Genomic DNA, 22,480 nt, shown 5'->3' with positions numbered 1-22,480 from the left:
TTTTTAAAAACATTCCAAAGCCCAGGCCACACACCAGACCAATTAAATCCCAATCTCTGGGGCTGGGACGTAGGCATTAGCGCTTTTTGAGCTCCCAAGGTAGTTCCAATTCGCAGACAAATTTAGGACCACCAGCAGTTTGGCGTATTGATGTTTCAGAATAACATTTGCCCATCCACCTGTCTTCACCAGAGGTGGAACCAGGAAGCCTGACGAGTTTAATGAAGGATAATCGAGGTGCACATCTCTCTGTCCCATCCTGTGACTTGAATCCAAATCTCTTCCAAATCCCCTCAGGGGAGAGGGATGGGAGGGAGTCCTGAGCGCTACTGCCTACGCACAGCTGTTGAGTTTAATGGGACTCTTAGGCTTATAAGGAGGGCTGGCTCTTCCACCTGCGGCGACTGCTGGGCTCGCGGGAGAAGTGGCGAGCCGGGGACGGCAGCCCTCCCGGGGGCGCTGGGCCGGGCGCAGAGGCCGCAGACACGCCGACAGGGAAGATCGGCGGCCGGCTCGTCCCCTAGGGACCCGCCACGGCGCGGCCCGGGTGGGCGCCATCTGCGCGCTCTGCGCCCCTGCCCTCGTCCGCCCTCCACACCGCGACCCCGGCCGAGGGCCCGAGCAGCCGCGGGGCGCTTTAGCGCGGGGCGAGCGGGGCCGCCGCGCCGCCCGCCGCCATGGAGCTCGGGCTGCCTGGCGGTCCCGGGCCCGCCGAGCCGGGGCCTCGCTTGCGCGGCTTGCGCGGCGAGGACCGAGCGGCCTCGGCCTCCTCAGTGAGCCAGGCCGAGGCCGAGGCCGGGCGCCGCGCTCCGTCCGTGGCGGCCGTGTTGCCGGCGGGGGGGAGCGGGGAGCGGATGGGCGTCCCCACCCCGAAGCAGTTCTGCCCCATCCTGGAGAGGCCGCTCATCAGCTACACCCTGCAGGCCCTGGAGAGGTAAAGCGGCGTCGGCGCGCCCTGGGTCCCGGGGTCGGCCTCCCACTCCCCGCCCTGCCGCTGCGCGCAGCCCGCGACACCTGCCCCTGCCGCTGCGCGCGCTGGCGCCTTCTCTCGGCGGCTCAGTCACTCCAGCTTGGGCCCCCACTCCCGCCAGCATTTCCGAGGTGGGCAGCTCTGGCCCTTTAAGAGATGGGCACGGAAGCTGGGGCTGCTCAGCCCTTTACGTGCCCAGGCCGTCGACGCGGTGGGGAAAGCCTGGCTCGTGGAGCTGGACTAATGAGTTGGGACTAAGGAATATGTAGTTATAAGCATGGCCCCTGTGGGGCCTAATGAGGAGAAGCTATTTTAGGAGTCTCTCTGCCCTGCCTGCCTGCTTCATATGTTCTCTCTCATTTTCTCTCTTTCTCTCTGTGCATGCGTGGTTATGAGTCTTACTTGCACATCTACTTTCGTGGGCCTTTGTTCATTTTATCCATTCATTCGCTAACGTTAACTGAGCTAACTGCTAGGCGCTGAAGACTGACCGAGGAGCAGAATTCAAACCTTTCGATGGTGGAAACGGCCTTAAGGGTACTGGATTCTGAAATTGAGGCCAATACATGCTTTACCTTGTTAGAAAATGTACTGATGAGTCGGGGAAGTGAAGGAGGGAGAGGGAATGAGATGAGGAGGAGTAGGGGAGCGGTAGCGGGGAGCTAAGGAGGTGAAAATGGGGGAGGGGGTATGTTATTTTGTCTTTGGCACTGAGCAGTGTGAAGGAGCATGGGGTGAGGCTGGAGGGATAGGAAGCAGGGGGATTACAAAGGTCCACAGACATGTTGCCAGGGCGTTTAAACTCCTTGAAGCCAGTGGGGAGCCGTGGTAGTATGTTAAACCGTTTGCATTTCAAGATAGATGGCATTCTTTAGCGTAGCCTTTGCAGGAGGCTTTCATGAGGAGGAAGCTAGTGAGGTTCTAGTCTAAGGACAGTAGCATGTCATCCAGAAAAGAGCCCCCCCTCTTTCACACACCCCAGAAGCCAAAGGGCCGAGTTGCTTTGCATATGGTTATTTTACTTTCTGAGTATTGTCATTTGGAGAATGGAAGTGTAAAGAGCCATAATCACCCTTGAGTCTTGTAAACAGACTGGTGGTTACCTCTGAAACTCATACAAACATTGACACAGTTCCAGATTCTTCCTTTCTCACTTCTGTAGTCTTCCCTTTCTCTGGGTAGTTGGGGTGGGGGGATTTCCTTGAAACCATTGTATGAATCACGCACCTACAATATGCTGATGTCGTAGACATTGTGACAACATAGCTCATAGTTCCATAGGAGGAATCCTATGGAACACAATGGATGTTGGCCAGCAGGATCTTGGTGTACTTAGTAATTAGCTCAAGGGGATTGTAGTCATTGTAATACTGAACTTTCCTTCCTATGGAAAAACTGCATTAATTTGCATTTTTGCATCTTCTTGACTTCTGAGGCAGTCTGAGATAGGTGGATGCTAAAGAAAAAAAAAAACCTCACTTTTAAAGTAAAATGCTCTGGAAAGGCCTTGTTTATGGAAAAGAAGACAAAGAACACTTGTTTTCTATTTTTTTCCTTAATTGATAACAGCAGTCTTAAAATTCTAATAGCAAAAGTAACTAATCAAAATTCACTTTGAAATACTTAATAGTTCATTTTTGTCATTCTTACAGTGCCTGAAGAACTTATGGAATACGACTGTATGTCGGGTATGTCTCAGGAAATCCTTGGACACCTTGCGTTTTACAGGGGCGTATGCGTGCTTCTTGGCCATTTGCCAACGAAAGCCCGCCATTCTCTTTCTTTTTGTGAAAGATGGCTCTGTAGACTCCTGATCGTTTTCCTAGAGCTAAAAGGCTGAGGTAATTTCATCCCCAAAGATAAATTATGCAAGTTCAAACAAGGAAAGGAAATAGAAGCAGAAAATGTCTTGTAAAATTCTTATTTTTTGCTCTTTGGAGTAATTATGCATGCTTATTAGTTAAAGGGGAAGCACAGCCCTCAATGTCGCAAATAAGAGCGGTAATTGGATGTCACCATTGTTAATCATCTAGATTCTATTAAGAGGATGTTAGCTCCCCTTGCCCTTTAAGAGCTGTGAGTTTGATGTCCAGAATTTGACTTCAAAGCTCATTTTATTTGCCCTAAGTTAGGATTTTCCTTGCTCAAACCTTTGCCATCTCACTAATAGAGGGCTGAGAAGTTATGAGTAATCTTTATTTCCTCGTCATTATTTATTGACTAAGAAATTAAAGATCCTTGTTGGAAAAATAACCCCTATGGGTTGAGTTTTTTTTTTTTTCTTTTGGAATTTTGAACCAATATAAAACAAATTATAAACAGAAAAAAGGAACTAATTGGGGCCTAAAAAAGAGAAGGAGGTCACCACTGACGTTTTGGCCCTAAAATGGGATAGGGAAATGTAAAGACACGTGACTAGCCATCCTTTTACTTAAACAGTGCCATTTAAATGTGTGTTTACTTCCACTCCTTCTTTTACCCACCCAAAGAGGCTAGACATGTATAGCCATACAAGGGAAAAATGAATGAAACAGGAGATGGAGCAGATAAAAGATACCAACAAAACTTTGGAAGAAAGGAGAGAGAGGAGCAGTAACCAATCAGATTCAACAGACCCAAGAAAGCTTAGACATAAGCCTTCAGGTAGAGCAGCTGTGAAGAAGCAAGCTGATTGAGGTCACAGGACCTGGAAAAGGTTCAGGCATCAGAGGCACAGTGTACCTCTGAAGGTGGGGTAGACAGAGCTGAGAAGACAATGGGTGGCAACTTTTAAAAGGAACAGTTAGACTCCCAGATCCCGGTCTGAACACTGGAGGCTTATTTTCTGGCTCGGAACCAGCACAGCCAATGGCCCAGTGAGGTGCTCTACAGCTAGAGAGGAATTAAGAGCAAGACTGCTTGTTGGAATTATGAGATCCTTAGATCCTAAGGTAAACTCGAGGAAGCTTACTTTTCAAACAACATGCTACATATTAAAGCACCTGCTCCTCTATAATTGAGAAGTTGGAGATGTTGAGAGAAAATCTGTCTTGTGAATTGACTAGGACTTGAGATCATTTATTTTTTTCCTCCTGTCACAATTGGGAAAATACACATTTTTCTAGTTGAGCCAAGTTCTACTACTGTGCCATTGAAGTTTCTTAGAAAACAAATTATCTTGTTAAATGAGATTCAAAAGACTGTCTGAACCCTCACAAACCTGAGACATGTTGGCTAAAGGCTCTATTGGGACAAATGGAAGCTCAAAGTCTGTATCAAAATCAGTTGTGTGTGGGTATATTTATTACAATTAACCATCATGTGTATATACATATAGACATTTATATGTATGTGTTTGTATATGTTTATATATTATTAAGATTATACATCTGGTAGTTCAGATCTGTGCATTATGGGTATAACTAAAAGGATCAAATGTAACAGCTAATTTCAAGGTTTTACTAGGAACAAGGACCTTTCAGAAGTTGATTAAAAATGATGTTTCTAGTAGTTTGAAAGTTTTATTTGGCCTTTAGAGGGAATTGAAATATAAATTATGGAACCAAAGACTGTAACATGAAGAGAACTTTGATTTTTTTCTCATCTTTCTGACAAGGAACTGAGATCAAGGGTATTAGTCTCTTACATAACTATTACTTTATGACCTGAGTTTCTAAAAGGAAATGTTGCTCCAAGAAGAATATATGACAATGGTATTATTTGCAGGGGCATAAAGCTCTGACAGTTAAGTTGTAAAATCCACTCACAACTGATAAACTTATATCTAAATTTTACTGTTTTAAAAAAAAAAAGTGTATTCTCAGGTCTGAAGTAGGAAGCTGGTTTCAAATATCTAAGGAAAGAAAGTGTCATTAAGGGGGGTTAGTTAACCTGGACTAGCTAAATAGACTAAAATGACAACTGCAACAAAAACAAGTTAGAGAGGCAATCTTTGGCCATGCTTATTCAGATTCATGGGGGCTTGGGCTGGGTGGGGGTGGGAAGTCCTCTGACAAGAGATTTGAACAAGCTCTGGCACAGCCTTCCCCATAGCTCCTGAGGTTTCTTGAGTTCTCTTAGGTGGAAGACACTGCTTAAGATAACTTGTTCCTTGATACAGTTCCTTGCTCATCAAAAACCTTATTATAAATTGCTCCAAGATATATCTTCTATAGGAAGAAAATGTGTTGTCCCCACTGATAAAAGGCATTCTAGACCTTGTGGTAGTAACGTATATCATTGTATACTACTATGTTGGCATCCTAATTCATGTTTTAGTCCCTTCTAAGTTTGATAATGTGAGTTAGTCTCCTGGAGTCTGATAACTACAGATGAATTTGAAGAAAAAAATCCATTTTGTCAATTTGTGTGTGTTTATGTTATTGAAATTCTGGTTTTGTGATTGAGATTGGGTTGCTTTCTTGTCTTATCATTTGGAAAACTAATGGAAATCTATTTTTAGTAATAGTTTAAGACTCCATGGTATGTTTTTCAGTGTATTAACTTGTGGCTTATTTGATTTTTTGACTTTCTTCTTGTCTTTAATTGTTGTTTTCTTGCATACTTTAAAAAATTGTTCTGTCCTATATTTCTTTTTTTTTTTTAATAATTTTATTTATTTTTTTTCCCCCAATGCCCCAGTAGATAGTTGTATGTCATAGCTGCACATCTTTCTAGTTGCTGTATGTGGGACGCGGCCTCAGCATGGCCGGAGAAGCGGTGTGTCGGTGCGCGCCTGGGATCCGAACCCAGGTCGCCAGCAGCGGAGCGCAAGCACATAACCGCTAAGCCACGGGGCTGGCCCATGTCCTATATTTCTGAAAAACACTGCAAATTTTGCTGGACCAAGATAGATTAGAAATAAGTACATAAATGTTAATCCAAATGAGGGATGTTGATTGCTTGAATTAAGCTGAGGTAGTAGGAATGGGGTAGGGAAGATGGAAGAAATATTTAGGAGGTAGAATTGACAGGTTTTAGTAATTAATTGGATCAGGAATTCAGCAAGAGAGTCATTTAAGATGCTTTATTTGAGTGATTGCTGAGATATATGAATTTGACTTAAAATTTTGTCAATGCTTCATTAATAAAAGGGCCAAGTCTGAGCCAAGGGAAGGAACAGGCCTATGTTTTGTACGAAGAATACATTGGGACTGTATTTTGTACAGGTCAGATGACTAGAGATTGGTGTTAAGTTCCCAACGGCCCCCATGGGGCTCCTCTAAGACAAGAGATAAGACCAGGACTGGTAGGCTGGGCTTGACGACTGGGAGCCTGCATGGTCCGTAGTAAGGAGACTTGACATTTTGAATGCAATCAGGAGCCAGCCCCTTCACACCAATTCAATAGTTTGCTGCTAAAATATCAGGGTGGATATGGAGAGATGGAAATCTATAAGTTGTGGCCCCAGCACAATCCAGAGGCTAAATTTCCTTGAAGGCTGCCAGAGCAGTGAGTAGCAGCTGCCACTATCCCTTGGGGCTAAACTTCTGCAGCCTGGATGAGAGCGCTTGAGAGGTGTTAATAAGGCCTGATTTTTCCAGCTGTTTTTTAAAAGCATTTGTTTAAATGTTCTATTTTCAACTGATCTTATTAAACTGTGAGCAGAGTGCTCCTGTAAGTAATATTTATGTTATTCTGGGAGAAAATAACGTCTGAGATATTATGTTTCTTCCTCAAAATGTCTGTACGTATAATGGAGTTTGAAGTTGGGTTTGTATTTGCTTATGGAATGTGCTGGAAGGAAATACTCAGAACTTGATAAAATCCAGCTATGGGGTGGGGGGGTTGGTGTGGACTTGCCTTCAGCTCAGGAGGTCGACAGATCCATTTATTCAGCAAATATTTGTTCAGTAGGCACTGTGTGAGGTACTTAAGGTCTTTTTCAGTCCCATGATTCTACATTATTAAATTTTAATACTGTAAAAGGCTTTTAATTCTATAACTAGAAAGGAATGTGAATAAATCCTTTGAAATACAAACAGTACTTACGAAGGCTTGCAAGTGCTGGGTGTATGCTAGGTTGCTGAACAAAATAGGATAATAAACCTGTTATCTCTTAAGAGTGGTCTAAAACAGTGTTTTCCATACTTTATTGTGACTTGTTATAAGAATTAGATTTTGCATTATGAATCAATGACAAACACATACATACACACGCGCATATTTGAAAGAGCATCTCACAAAAACAACCTACCCTTACTATTCACTATGCATTCTAATTATTCCCTTCTATTTCTGTTTCATTTACCCAAAAATGTTAGTCTAAACTTACTAAATTAATTTGATGACGTGCTAGTGGGTCCTGAAATATGCCGTTTGAGAAACACTGGTTTAGAATACATTTTCTCTTTAGAGCCTCATACAATTGTTTAAAAAGTCTAAAGCCACTGGTATATCTGTAATTATTTACCTGCTTTCTGTTTTATGGAACATGATTATTTCATAGCAATTTTAAAGCATTGCAGTAAAATTGGGCCTTACATTTGGGAGTTGATTAATTAATTTATTAATTCATTGAACAGATATTTGAATGACTGCTCTGTCAAGCAGTGTCCCATCATCTTTCTCCCTCTTATTCTATTTTTTTTTTTTTTTGGTGAGGAAGAGTAGCCCTGAGCTAACATCTGTGGCCAATCCTCCTTTTTTTGCTGAGGAAGATTGGCCCTGAGCTAACATCCATGCCCATCTTCCTTTATTTTTTGTGGGATGCCTGCCACAGCATGGCTTGGTAAGCGGTGAGCAGCTCTGCACCAGAGATTCAAACCCGCAAATCCCAGGCTGCCAAAGCGCAGTGCGCGAACCTAACCAGTATGCCACCGGGCCGACCCCTGTTCTGTATTTTAACATTTAATTCAATGTAACTTTTCATCAAAAAAATAACAACATGATGTCTGTAAAAGTTACTTTTAATCTATTCTGCTGGAATATACTATGAAAAATAACAGGTGAATGGCTTGGGAGACAAGTTAAGCTCTTGCCTTATAGAACAGTCTTGCCCACTGATTTAGTTGAACATGTACTTTTAACTTCTCTTAAAAAAAAAAAAAAGTGTGGTGTCACATTGATAAACAATTGAAATATTTGATTACTTTTAATACTCCTTTTCTATAAATTAAGAGCAGTTTTTATTAATTGTTTATGCTTTCTCTTCTCTATTCATCTATTCATTTAACAGATATTTATTGACATATGGTCTGTGAGGTCAGGAATTCTGCGAGTCTGTTCATTATTGTATTGCCAGTGTTTAGCATAGTGCCTGGCAAATGTTAGATGCTTACTTGATATTTGTTGAATGACTAAATGAACACATAAATGAAGAGTATCTACTTTTGTTTGAACTATAATAAATTATAAGAAATTTGACCATTTTTGACCACAAAAGTAGCCATGTAATATGGTTTAACACTGATAAAATGCAGGAGATGCAATGATCCAGACATGATCTTTTCTCTCCTGGTTTTTATGACCTTTTCCCAGAGACAGTGTTAGTGCATTTACAGAGGTTAATGGTGTGAGCTCCAAAGTCAGACTGGGGTGCAGCCTGGTTCCTTCATTTCCTAGCTGTGTGATCATGGGTAGGTCACTGCTTCTGTGTCCTCTGTAAGATGGAGATAATAGAGACTTACCTGATAGACCTGATGTGAATGTTAAGTGAGATATTGTAGGCTCTACACAGTGCGTGGCACCTAGCAAAGATTCCATACCTCTTAGGTGCTGTTTCTACTATTAATATTACTGAAAGTTTAGTATGCACCAAGCCCTGGGGTATAGTCTTTTCTTTCTATGAGTTGGCAGCCTAGTTAGGGTAGTAGAAAATGAAACAGTACAGTATGATGCTTGATAAGACTCTAGCAATAAGAGTACTCCAGAAGCCAAGAGCAGGATGCCACACCCAGAATGATAGTCAGGGAAAGCTTCCTGGAGGAGGCTATATCTGAATTGAAAGCTGAAGAAGTAGGACTCAGCTGGGAGTGGGTGGGATTGGGGGAGTGATGGGGATGGAGGATAGTGTCCGGAGGTAGAGGAAGCAGCACAAATGAAGACCTGGGTGTGTGAGAGAATGTTGTGGTCAGTAGAGTAAGAGGGGCATGGAAGAGACCAAATGGTGCAGGAAGAAGTAGGCTGAGGTCAGGTCTTGAAGGCCTCAGCTCAAGAGCTAGCAGGGGATGGCCTCACATTTGCGCTTCAGAAGAAACATCTAGAGGTGGCGAGAAGGGATTGTGTTGGGATAAAATGAGAGGGAGGAAACCAGCTAAGAGGCTGGTGCCATAATTATGGGTGAGATGACTGCCTGGGTCCCTGCTGTGGCAGTGGAGACAGAACCTTGGGAAACCCCACATTTAGGGGGCACTGAGGAACTGCCACTTGCTAGGGCTTTGTTAAGGACAGCATAAATTCTAAGTTGTGTAAGCATAGTATAAGTTAATTGTTTGCAATGGAAAGAGTGGGGGATGGATGGGCTACAAAACAAAGAGCAACCCACGCTTAGTCTTACTCCAGAATCCTCTTGATTGCCTGTACAGATTACTACATATTTTATTCTCTGGCATTCTGTGAGTATTACTGTCTTATTTTTATTTGTGATTAAAATTCCCCCAAGTGTCTGACAAAACATAAAAGTAGTCCTGGCTTCTAGAAGACTTAGGATCGAGATATCAGAGTAAAGAGTCAAATGCCTGGAAACAAAACAGTTAGCAAAACCACACTGCATAGGGAAGGCTATTTTCATCCTTGATTTTTGTAGCTAAGCAAGGCGATGAGGACAGCTTCCTGTGTTTTCATAATCCTTGAAACTGTGCTCTGTTGTAAGACCTTACATTGCTCCTGGTGGATGAGACAGACCAAGGTCATGTATTCATTCAACTAATGATTATCGAGTATCTACTAGGTATTAGGTGTTAAGCAGTGGTCAAGACAGATATTATCCTTGCTATCATGCAGCCTATGTTCTAGAAGATGAAATAAAATGGAATGTTTATTGTCTTGATGAAAAATGGTAAACATTTTTTCTGCTTCCAGTATCTTTTGGCATAAGATGATAGTATAGAAAAATGTATCTATAGATCAGATATCTTTCTGATTTGTTTTCCATATTAGAGGCAGTATAGAGGTGTTATGAGGATTACATGAGTTAGAACATGAATAATGCGTAAGACATAAGTGCTTAATAGATGTTAGCTGCTATTTTATATTATGTGATACTTCATTTATTTTGCCAATCTTTCTTACTAACTCATGTAGGTTATTATCTCTAATTTATCTCTTAAATCCTATCTATCAGCTCCATCTGGTAGCCAGGTTACCATCATTGTCTTGCCCAGACTCTAGCAGCAGCCTCCTACTTGGTCTTTATATCCTTCTCCTTCTACCCAATATATTCTCCACCTTGCTTTCAGAGTAAAATTTATGCCCTTAAATTAGTTTCCTATTGCTGCTGTAAAAATTTCCATGAATTGAGTGGCTTAAAACAACACATTTATTATCTTAAATTTCTGGAGGTCAGAAGTCTGAAATCTGAAATTAGTTTCACTGGGCTAAAATAAAGGTGTTGGCAGTTCTACTACCTTCTGCGGGCTCTAGGGACAACCCATTTCCTTGCCATTTTCCAGATTCTGTAGGTCATCCACATTCCTTGTGGTCCCTCATCACTCTGACCCTTGCTTCTATTGTATCTCCTTTGACTCGCCTGTCTCTCTCTTTCACTTATAAGGACTCCTGATTATATTGGACCTACCCAGATAATCCAGGATAATCCCCCCCCCTCAAAATCCTTAACTTGGGGCCGGCCTGGTGGTGTGGTGGTTAAGTTTGTGTGCTCCGCTTTGGCGGCCCAGAGTTCACAGGTTCAGATCCCAGCTACGGACCTACACGCTGCTCATCAAGCCATGCTGTGGCGGCATCCCACATGCAAAAAAACAGGAAGGTTGGCAATAGATGTTAGCTCAGGGCTGATCTTCTTCACCAGAAAAAAAAAAAAATCCTTAATCACATCTGCAAAGTTCCTTTTGTCGTGTAAGGTGACATAGTCACAGGTTTTGGGAATTAGGAGATGGATGTCTTCTGGGGATGCTGTTCTGCCTAGCACAGTTTCCATGTCATAGGACAGTGCCTAGAACATGGGGAGATGGGAGTATTCTTAATTTTTTATTTTTAGTGTAAATGTACTCCCCTACGTAAAGCTTTTCTCTGGATTCCTGTTGTTTTTAGGATTAAAGACTAAAACCCTTAACAAGGCCTGGGAGATCACTGTGGCCTTTCCCAGCCTGGTGCTTGCCTGGGCCTCCAGCATGTTCATGAACTCTTCTCCCCTTTACTTGCAGAACTCCAGCTCCACTTCCTCCCAGTCCCCGAGGACCTTGCCATGGCCTCTGCTTACACGAGCTCGCTCTCCCCTCTCCAAACACCTTTGCTGATATGCCTGCCACTCACCCCTTGGATTGTAGAGCAAACTCTGCTTCCTTAGGGAGCATCATCTTGGCCTTCTCTGTGCTGATCAGATATTCTACTGGCATGCCACCCGGGAGCCTGAACTTCTTCATAGCGGCTTGCAATGGCTTATTGGAATTATTTGTTTCATCTGTAAGCTCTGTGAAGGCAGTGACTATTTCCATTGTATTCTCAATGTTGATCATTTATTCAGTGCTCAATAAATATTTGTTAAAGGAATGGGTTAAAATGAAAAGACAGTATGCCTTTAAAGTAGCTCTTGGTTTTGCTCACCAGTGTAGTATTGTAGCCACAGGCAGAATGGGGTTTAGGCTTATTGGAAGAGTTTGTTCAATAAAAGAAGGTAGGAGATTGTTAATTATTGAGTAAAGAAACCCAAATGTTTTTCATTTTTCAGTAAGAAAATAGAATTATTTTCATTACTCAGTAATTTTCAGACCCCTCTTCCATGTCTTTAAAAATGTGTTAAGACTTTGAACTGTCAGCATGAGCATATAGGATCTCACAGGCTAAGAATTCCATTAAATTTTAAAGTGACCTTTATTCAATAGAGTTGATATCATGGGTCAGAGGCAGTTTTCCTGGTTTGGGCCTGTTGGTTGTGGAACATTGAGTCTATGATGACATTAGCCTCTGTTACCACTGGTGTTCAAGAGAAGTCTGCCAAACTTTTTTCATGCAGTCGCCACCCAGTGTGGACTGTTTGCAGTGCAGTATGTCAGTAGGTCTTTAAGAAAATGTTTTACAACAGAAAAAAAATTGCTTTATGTTTTGTAGCTGACTCAACAGATTCCTTTAATTTTATATTTCATTAAATTATGAGGTTTTCCATCTTATCTGAACCTGGTTTATATTTATACAAATTTAATTATTGTAGTTTCCCTATTTAAGCTATGATATTTCACCTTTATGTAGGCAAAGTTAGGGTTACATCCTTTATCCAGCTTTGTTGACAACTCAATGGACTTTTGAAAGACAGAACTTTTGGAATGTAAAAGTGCTTTGAATTGTTTCTATTCAATTGATTTTTTTCCAAATGTTTTTTTCCTCAATTTAAAAGCATATTCTTATTACATTCTTTTCTCTCAATCTACCGATATTCTAATTATTCAAATTTAACTTTTAAGTCAGAGATCTGATATATATATATATGTATATATTTCATCTATATATAATTCACACAATACACCATTTCACTGATTCTTCATTTACTGACCTCTTTACTAGACTGGATAAAAATGCATAAGGCTGATTTATTAACTTGCAGTTTTTTTTTTTTTTTTTTTGTGAGGAGATCAGCCCTGTGCTAACATCCGCCAATCCTCCTCTTTTTTTGCTGAGGAAGACGGCCCTGGGCTAACATCTGTGCCCATTTTCCTCCACTTTATATGGGACGCCGCCACAGCATGGCTTGCCAAGCAGTGCGTCGGTGCGCGCCCGGGATCCGAACCAGCGAACCCCGGGCCGCCGCAGCGGAGCGCGCGCACCCAACCGCCTGCGCCACCGGGCCGGCCCCTATTAACTTGCAGTTTTTAATCTCCCGATGAGGATGCACTAGTAGTTGTTAGTAATTCAATTTTCTGTTATTAGCTTAACTTTAGTTGCTGTATAAGAATCAATTTATATGAAATGTGTACATACTTTCCTTTTAGAGTATGTTGGATAAAGGACATTGTCGTGGCAGTAACTGGAGAGAACATGGAAGTGATGAAGGATATTATTCAGAGGTACCAGCATAAACACATCTCACTAGTTGAAGCTGGAGTGACCCGCCACAGGTCAATTTTCAATGCACTGAAAGCACTGGCAGAGGATCAGCCCAATTCTAAGCTCGCTAAGCCAGAAGTGGTGATTATCCACGATGCTGTGAGACCATTTGTTGAGGAAGGCGTCCTCCTTGAAGTTGTCATAGCTGCTAAGGAACATGGGGTAAGTATTGGTACTTCAGAGAATGGATAAAGGGGCAAACAATATAGAGTGGTTCATTTACTGAATTTTGATGGAATTATACTTAAATGTCAAGTTATTTAAAATGGGCCTGATGACCTAAAGATGTTATGGTAATTTGTTTTAGGAAGCTTATACTATAGTAGATTGTGAGACTGTTCTGGAATTTATCTTTCCCTATAGTCGTTGAACATAATGTAAGATGAGCTCTTTGGAGAAAAATGTGGTAATAATGTCTTTAGAGCATGGATATGACTGGACCTTAAAGGAATGAAATTAAATATGTAGTTATCTAAAAATGTCTAAGAAATCTCTCAAGACTAAGGTATATATAATTAACATAAATCTGGTTCATTGCACTCAAATTTTGTATTTTGAGTTTTCAGAAGTGATTCATTTTCTAGCACAAACAGCCAGCCAAGATTTTTGCAACACTTAAAGTGAATCATCTTGATGACAGAGAATTCTGTTTTCACTTCTATTTCACCAAAATAAACATAGGATTGCAAAAGACCTATCATAATCTCTAGAACATCTTTGGTTTTTTTTCTTACATTATCAGGTAAAATTCTATAAAGAAGGCATAGATACTAAACTTAAGTTTGCAGTCTAAATTTGAGGTATAGTGAAAAAAATTGTTGCATCAACTTTGTAGAGTATGATAGAAATAGTCTGTGGAGTCTGATCGACTTAGGCTCAATTTTGTTTTTCTGATTATTAGTGGTGTAGTGGGTTCAATTTTCTCAACCTCTTGGAGCCCATTTTCCTTACTTGTAGAAATATAGATGCTAGTACTTGTAAGGTTGCTTTTAGGATAGAAATTATATGTTAACTATTTAGTAGAGTGCTAAGTACTTAAAAATGGTATTATTTTAAGATGAATTATAACATCTAGGTAAGTTTCCTCCAGGGATTGTAGACCACTGGAAGAAATCATCTAAGCCCTCCTAGCCATCTGGAAGACCAGGAAGTTATAAAATATCCGGTAGATGATTAGTCAAAGATAGTTGATGATTTCTCTTTAGTTATCTATGTGTAGTTGGATCATATAGTCAGGAAATTGTCCCTAATTTCATCTCTTTTTCCTACAACATAAATTTATTTAAATTTTGACCTATATAAGAAGTCCATTGGTGAAGTGAAACGTTGTGACTTGAACATGACTTCTAAATGGTCTTTTGATGTAGTGAAAATTGTGGTTCAGGAACATTAGTGACCACAAAACTTGTTCATGGCTCTTGTGCTTCTCCTGTGACCCATTTCTCTTCTCCAGTCTCCTCAGTTGTGGTAGAGGCAATGTAATCAGTTACAAGGGTGGTGAGGAGGAATAAAGCAGCAAAGAATTTATAACTTTTAGGAATTTGGATAAAATTTTACAAATTTGAAAAAGTTCCTAGGAAAGACTATATAATTTAGGCAGAAAGTTAGAAATTCTACTGAATGCTAAATACATGTAAAATTATGGTTCCTTGCCTATGTTACCTTTTGGAAAAATATCACTAAAGCTCACTATGAAATTCACACATATTTGGAATTTTTTGTGGTGGGTATTTGAGAGATTATTTCTAAAAGATTGTCTATAAAGTGATTCTTTGAGTAATATTTGCAAAAAGGCAGAAGAGGGCTTTTATCTTGCTCTGGTTAATATGCTAAGAATATCATTGTTTAACAGCTACTTAGTAAAACATTAAAACACATAGCAGTTAGTGTTTTCAGTTTGCAGATTTGTTAGAATTCTTTTTAGACTGTCCTTCTAATTTTGTTAATCCGAATGTAATTTAAGATTTAATCGCATTATGCATCCTAAATAAATCTAACATTATGTTTTAATGAAATCTGAAACTTTCTGATTATATTAAGAAGCTGGTTTAAAGCAAAAACTTTATAACCAATTTATTTTGAAGTAAGCTCTAGAAATCTGGTCTCTTCTAGAAATATTGCATTGTTTTTGATGGTCTTAAGAGAATTCTCAAAGAATAAAGTCATGATTTCATACAGATAAAAAGTGAATATGTGTTAAGGATTTTATTTAACTTTTTTTTTTTTTTTTTATGAGGAAGATCAGCCCTGAGCTAACATCCGATGCCGATCTTCCTCTTTTTGCCAAGGAAGGTTGGTCCTGGGCTAACATCCGTGCCCATCTTCCTCTACTTCATATGAGACGCCACCACAGTATGGCTTGACAAGCGGTGCGTCGGTGCTCACCAGGGATCCGAACCTGCAAACCCTCCGGCCGCTGAAGCAGAGTGCATACACTTAACCGATGCACCACAGTGCCGGCCCCCTTACTTAACTTTTAATGAGGGAATCAGACAGATAGTACAATCGAGAGAAACACATTTATATGGGGTAGAGGAATGTTGAAATGAATTCACAAGTAGAAAAAACTGCTTTTTCCATTGGGGAAGGGTGTTAATTGGACTACCATTGGACAGAAATTATTTGCATGTTTATAGGCAAGAATGATTTTGCATTGCTGTCAATTATCTATAACTTCCAAGAGTTGTTGGAAAAGACCTCAAAGGCAATGAAAGGCTAGATTGAGCTAATCTGGAAGGATCTGCTCTAAACAATACATAGTTTTCCATTAGAGACAGTCAGTAATATTTTTTGCTTATTCTAAGTTTTCTTAAAATGGTTTGGATAGTGACCTAGTAGCCTCAGGAAATCCAGGCACTGCTTCCTGCCAACTCTCACACTGTTCTAATTGTGAAATCATAAATGCAATTAATTGAGACTTGTGCTAGAAGCTGAAGTTCTTACATTGGTGGGAAATATTGGCATCTTTTTAACCTCTGACCAATAAACTCTAAAAGACTGGTCTGAATCAAATGCTATCCTAAGGCAAGAAAATAGTGATGACTGCATAGTCAGAGCCACTTCACAATTTGTTTTCCATGGATTTTTTTGAACTCATTTTCCTAAATTGTATTCTATAGACTCTGAACTGACTCTCTTGTTTTCTTAGCTCTTAATTTGCAAGCTCTACCAAAAGATCCCTTTCAGATAATTCATTTCCTAAGTAAGCTAGGCACTGTGACAGCCCCTTGAGGGGATATACATACTAAAGAGGACTCTGATGTTTTAACTTACATTACATTTGGTTAAAAAAAACAAACCCCAGGTTGATGAAGATGTATTACCTCCAGAGGCTGAGATGTCCAAAATTAAGGCTGACATTAGAGTTGCCTGCAAACAGGAACTCAAAAGTATCACCAGGACCCAGTTTCTCTCTCTTCTCTGTGTAGGCTGCATTGTTGGGCTCCACAGAGGTGAGGTGACCTCAGTAGGGCCAGCAGTTAAATCCTTTCAGTATTATTTCTCTCTTACTCTTGATGATAGTTTGCCTGGGTATAAAATTCTAAGACTACAGCTATTTTTTTCCCCAGTAATTTGAAAATATATTATGTCATTGTCTCTTGGCTTTTATGCAACTTTTGAGAAGTCTGCCAACAGTCTAATTGTACCTCTTGAAAGTAATCTGCCTTTTCTCTATGGTTGCTTATAAGAATTTATTCTTCATAGATGTTGTGCAGTGTCTGTATGATGCATCTAGACATGGAATTTTTTCCCTTGCTTTGGATTTATTGTCCTTTATGAATTTTATGATTCATATATTTTTATAAACTCTGGAAAATTCTCAACCATTTTCTCATTGAATATTGACTCCGTCCCATTTCCCACCCCACAACTTTTCTCCCTTCTCCTTATGGATCATTATATGTCTGATCAATCTTATCCTGTCTTCATGTCTCCTTTTTTTTATTTTCCATCCCTTTGTGGACTGCCTCTTGGGTAATTTCAGTATTCTATTTCATTCATTCTTTAGCTCTACCTCATCTCCTGTTTAAGGATTTTAAACATTTTAATAATTTTTCAATTTCTAGGAGTTTCATTTGGTCCTTTTTCAAGTGTGATTGGTCTCCTTTCCTTATGTTTTTGATTTTATATCTTTTTTTAATTTTTTTGCTGAGGAAGATTTGCCCTGAGCTAACATCTGTTGCCAGTCTTCCTCTATTTTTTGTATGTGGGTTGCCGCCACAGCATGGCCACTGATAGATGAGTGGTGTAGATCCGTGCCTGGGAACCAAATCCGGGCTGCTGAAGTGGAGTGTGCCAAACTTAACCACTAGGCCACCAGGGCTTTCAATATTTAAATATAACTTGACACAATACATTTGTATGCATCCATTTTAACTCCCACTGACATACTGTTGTCACCCAAATCTCTATCTCATGCCCAGGTTTCACACTCCTAAATTCCAGATGTTTTATATTCAACTTCTAACCTGAACAGAACCACTTAAATATGCCTTCTTTATTATCTGTGGAATCATGTATGTGTCTGAATTCATGAATCCTCCGTGATCTCTTTCCTTGAATTTTATCCTGTAGGTCAGAGGGAGTCATTGATTTTTCAGCAGAGAATAACATGATCGGATTTGAATTTTAGAAAGATGACTGTCTCTTTGGTTTGGTAGAGGGATTAGAGGAAGAGTTTGAGGGAAATAAAATTAGTTTGGGAACTACATAGTGATCCAGCTGAGTGATGATGGCCTGTCTAAGATGTTGAGGTGGAGAGGAAAGAAGAGGTTGCTAAAATGTGCAGGGAACTGGATTAACTGGACGTGACTGGATGGAATGTGAGCCTTGAGGTAATAAGTTGTGTGTTTTGTGTGCTTTTATTTTTCCTTCCCTTTCTTTCTCTGACAGTAGGCCTCCTCATTTCTTCTCCTGAAATCCCTGTACTCCTGCCTTCCTCCACCCCTACGTCTCTTTCAGGTTCTCTGAGATTATGGTTTAGATGCTAACTTGCTTGCCACAACTCTGCAGACCAACCCAGGGAAATTGTATTCATCTAGGAGTTTTAACTGCCTGGAACCTTTTGAGCACTGTTTCATGGTACACCTTACTGCTTATCTTATAAAACAAGGTCCCCAACACTTACCTCCTGTATTGGGTTGTTTTTCTAATGTTTAAAGCAACAGGGATTTTTGCATCTGAGAGCAGGCTCCAGACCTTAGTTTCTTTCTATATTTGAGTACTGATGTGGCACAGGGTTTCTCAACCTTGGCACAGCTGACATTTTGGGTAAGATAATTCTTTGTGGGGCACTGTCCTCTGTGCTGTGGGATGGTTAATACTATCCGTGTTCATCGTCTCCCCCAACAACTGATGTGAATAATACACTTACAGAGTAAGAGAGACCATAATTGATCATACTATACACATGGATTTATTCTTATTCCTTTTCTTTTTTTTCAATTTTGAGATATAATTGACATACAGCATTGTATAAGTTTAGACATAATGTACAGCATAATGACTTGACATAGATATTTTGAAATGATTATCACCTTATTTCTTAAGGTGAATAATTCTTTATAATTGAGTGAGCAATTGGGTATAATGCCAGTTTAAAATGGCTCTGGATATTTTGTTTCTTGAACAATTAAAAAAAAAAAAAACTTTAGTAGTGATAGAATGTTACTGGAGACTTAAAAATCAGAGGTTTATAGAGACATCATTTCTTGTGTAGGAAGAATATACATTTCTTCAACATTTTTAACAAGTTACAAAATCTTTGAGTCATCTTCTGAAGAGAAACAGTGAAATTTATATAACCAGAAACTTGGTGTGTGTGGGGGTGTGTTTGTGTGTTATCTCTTTGTATTCTGCAGCATGACTACATTTATCAATGATTAATAGCACTTGGAAATTCAAGTTAATATGTGTGCATCAGGAAGAAAATACTTTTCCACTACTCGTTCTACAACTTTATGTATCGTATTCTGGGCATGTTATAAAATAGAGATGGAAAATCACTTGGCAGACATTTGACTCTGTTTGGAAATTTGACATAAGAATCAACAGTGGCTAATAATCACTTGTACTTAATCTCTGTTGGGTGGTTTTGATCGTGAGCAAGTACACTGAAGGTCAGAGTTTAATCCTGGGTGGGGGTCAGGTAGTGAGCTCTCCTGGGTTCTTGGATCTTATGTCATTATCTATTGGAGAGAAACTTTGGTAATGATTTAAGTCCTAGCTCTAAAGAAGCAGTTTTACTTGTGAGAAAGCAGTGTGTTCTGATGATTTAGTGAGAAATTTTAGGCTTATTTTGACAGAGGTTTAAATGCCCGGGGCAGGTGCTGAACTATTCCCTGACTTCATGGAATGAGGTGAAACTTGATCTGTTTCTGATGCTGGAGAAGCTACTGCATGAAAAGCTTTTGTTTTGCGTATTTATTTCAAACTACCTACCCCTGTATATCTGTTCTGTAAATTACCTTCAAATGAACTTGGAGAAGGGATAGATCAAGGAAAGATGAATATATCTAGGAATTAAAGTTTATTATATATCCAAGTATAATATTCCTGATCATATTGGATTTAAGATAAATGGTACTAGTTTAATTTCCAGGAATTAAAGTTTAGTATGTAAAATAAATGCCTTCTTATTCCTTTTTGCTTCATATTCACTTTTAGGGGTGCTTTGTAGTGATATAGTAATTTGGACAGAAGTCTTCTAAAATACCTATATTTCTGTATTGAATAAATTATTAATATAGTCTTCGTTTAATATATCAAAAAAAGATTGGAACTATTCTATTATAAAAATGTGAAATATTCAAAATCACATAATTGCCAATGATTAGCTTTGAAGACCTGATTCTGTAAACATTTATTAAGTAGTCTTTCAATAAAGACAACTCAGCTAACTGGAATTGTAATTACAAGGTCGGAGGATTTCTGTTGTACATTGTCGTAATGAGTTCAAATACAGATGCCTTAGGAGGAACGCAGGTTAGCACATGCTGTGTGGATGGATAAGTATTCAATTTTGCTTTTAAAAGTAAACAGCAGAGGTGGGGTTCATTATTCCACATCGTATGATTTATATCTACGATAATTTCCATGCATTGACATGTAGAAATACTTTGATAGATTAAACTGAGAGGCAAGTAATCACTGTGGTGCTGTGCTGTTAAACTTCCATTCAGGGCTTATTAGGCTAATTCCCAAGGAGGCAGTGTATTTGATAACTTGGGAGTCATGCTTCATCTAACAAACTTCCCAGATAGCTGTACTTTGGAGGCAACTGACTTTGTCCATACTTGTCATAATTTTGATGCTTTGAATTTAAGAAAAGATCATATAATTGAGGATTTGTTGCATGTTTGTTTCTGAACAAATGTCCCTTACCATGGAAACAGCTACGGAGTATGTGCTCGTTAGCATTAGCGTCTACTATATCTGTTTATGCCAGATAGCTGGATGAGTGCTAGAGAGAAGGGTCAGCAAGGGAGTTATTTTCACTTGTGACCCTTTTCAGGGGCCTTTTGTCTAGTGGGACGCTGGAAGCTGGTAGTCACCTTGTGCTTTCAATTGTCTTCATGTTGTATTACTTTTCCAACTGACCTGTTGACTTCCTTAGACAAGAACTTACTAATGCTTGGAATTTACCAGTCCCACCCTAACGACACCTCAAATGTGGATGGTTTCTGCTCTTGAGAATTTAGTTTTCAATAATCAAGATGGCAGTCCATAAATACATATTTTAGAAATTTTCTTTTTAAAAATAAATACTGAAAACATGCAGAGAATTTTGGACACCTCCAGATCCACCACCTGGTATAATAAATAGAACATTACTAATCACTTTGAAACTGTCCCTGCCCTGATGTTATTTACTCCCCCCAGAGTAATGTTTATTAATCTGAACTTTGTTTTTATTTTCTTGCTTTTTAGTTTTGTACCATGTATCCCTAAACAACATAGTTCTTGTATGTGTTTGTTTTTTACACTTTATTTATTTATTGTGAGGAAGATTGGCCCTCAGCTAACATCTGCCAATCCTCCTCTTTTTTTTTTTTTTTTTTTTTTTGCTGAGGAAGACTGGCCCTGGGCTAACATCCATGCCCATCTTCCTCTACTTTATATGGGATGCCACCACGGCATGGCTTGTCAAGCAGTGTGTCGGTGTGCACCTGGGATCTGAACTGGCGAACCCTGGGCCGCTGCAGCAGAGCGCATGCACTTAACTGCTTGCTCCACCGGGCCGCCCTACACTTTATTTTTTTAATTGAGGTATAGTTAACATATGTTTGTATGATTTTTAACATATTTTGACAGCATGGTTTTTTTTGAATGATATATTTGGAAAAATCACACGATTCTGTGCACCAATAGTTCAATCATGATCACTGCTTTACATGTCACAATTTATCGATTTACAGTTTTTTTTTTTAATTTTTTTTTTATTATTATTTATTTGCCCCAAAGCCCCAGTAGATAGTTGTATGTCATAGCTGCACAGCCTTCTAGTTGCTGTATGTGGGACGTGGCCTCAGCATGGCCGGAGAAGCGGTGCATCGCTGCGCGCCCGGGATCCGAACCTGGGCTGCCGGCAGCGGAGCGCGCGCACTTAACTGCTAAGCCACGGGGCTGGCCCATTTTTTTTTTAGTTTTTTTTTTTTTTAGTTTTTTTATATCTATTTACAGTTGATGGGCATTTGTTTTCTTTAGTTTTTGCTAATGCAAACATTGCTGGCATGAACATTGTTATACGTGTCTTCTCGTGCACATGTGCAAGGATTTCTCGAGTCAAGATATATGCAGGTTATCAGCTTTACCAGATGAGGCTGAATTATTTTCCAAATTTGTATCAAAGTACACTTGCCTCAATAGTGTATAACAACAGTTCAAGTTGACCCATATCTTCACCATGACTTGATATTGTTAAACTCACTTTTTTCTAATCTAGTTAGTGAAAAATGCTTTCTCTTTGTGGTTTAAATTAGCATTTTTTAATAGGTTCAGCATTTTTTTCACGTATTTACGGGCTTTATGCATTCTCATTGAATTGCCCATGTAAATCTTTTGCCCCAGTTTCTATTTTTACAATAAATACTGATGTGTAAGAGAGATTTATATATTCTGGACACTGATCCTTTGCCAGTTATTTCTATATGCTTTGTACCTATATTCTCCTTTTATTTTAATATGCTGTTTGTGATGAACAAGCATTTTTTATTTTAATGTATTCAAAGTTACTAATATCTTCCTTTATGGCTTTTGTTCTTTGTATGGGGTATGAGAGAGGGAGGATGGTTGCCTTTGGTTTAGATTATGGCA

The 22,480-nt window shown here is 39.6% G+C and overlaps 1 protein-coding gene across 4 annotated transcripts in view; it reads left to right on the top strand.

Annotated features, from left to right (window-relative positions):
- Positions 1–507: 507 nt before the first annotated feature.
- The window catches only part of CRPPA (CDP-L-ribitol pyrophosphorylase A), a 264,411-nt gene continuing 242,438 nt past the window's right edge, over positions 508–22,480 (top strand). For 2 of the 4 annotated variants that reach the window (XM_058526606.1, XM_058526613.1), the window contains exons 1-2: positions 510–934; positions 13,051–13,327. In XM_058526606.1, the coding sequence (XP_058382589.1) occupies positions 678–934; positions 13,051–13,327 (534 nt within the window). In that variant the 5' untranslated portion in view covers positions 510–677. Of the gene's footprint in view, positions 935–13,050; positions 13,328–22,480 lie in introns of all 4 variants that reach the window. The other 2 variants (XM_058526629.1, XM_058526620.1) reach the window with 2 other exon arrangements.

This window comes from Diceros bicornis, chromosome 3, assembly GCF_020826845.1.
Source record: "Diceros bicornis minor isolate mBicDic1 chromosome 3, mDicBic1.mat.cur, whole genome shotgun sequence".
Lineage (NCBI taxonomy): Eukaryota > Metazoa > Chordata > Mammalia > Perissodactyla > Rhinocerotidae > Diceros > Diceros bicornis.
Note: the sequence above shows the minus strand (reverse complement) of the source record. Positions and strands in the feature narration are given on the sequence as shown.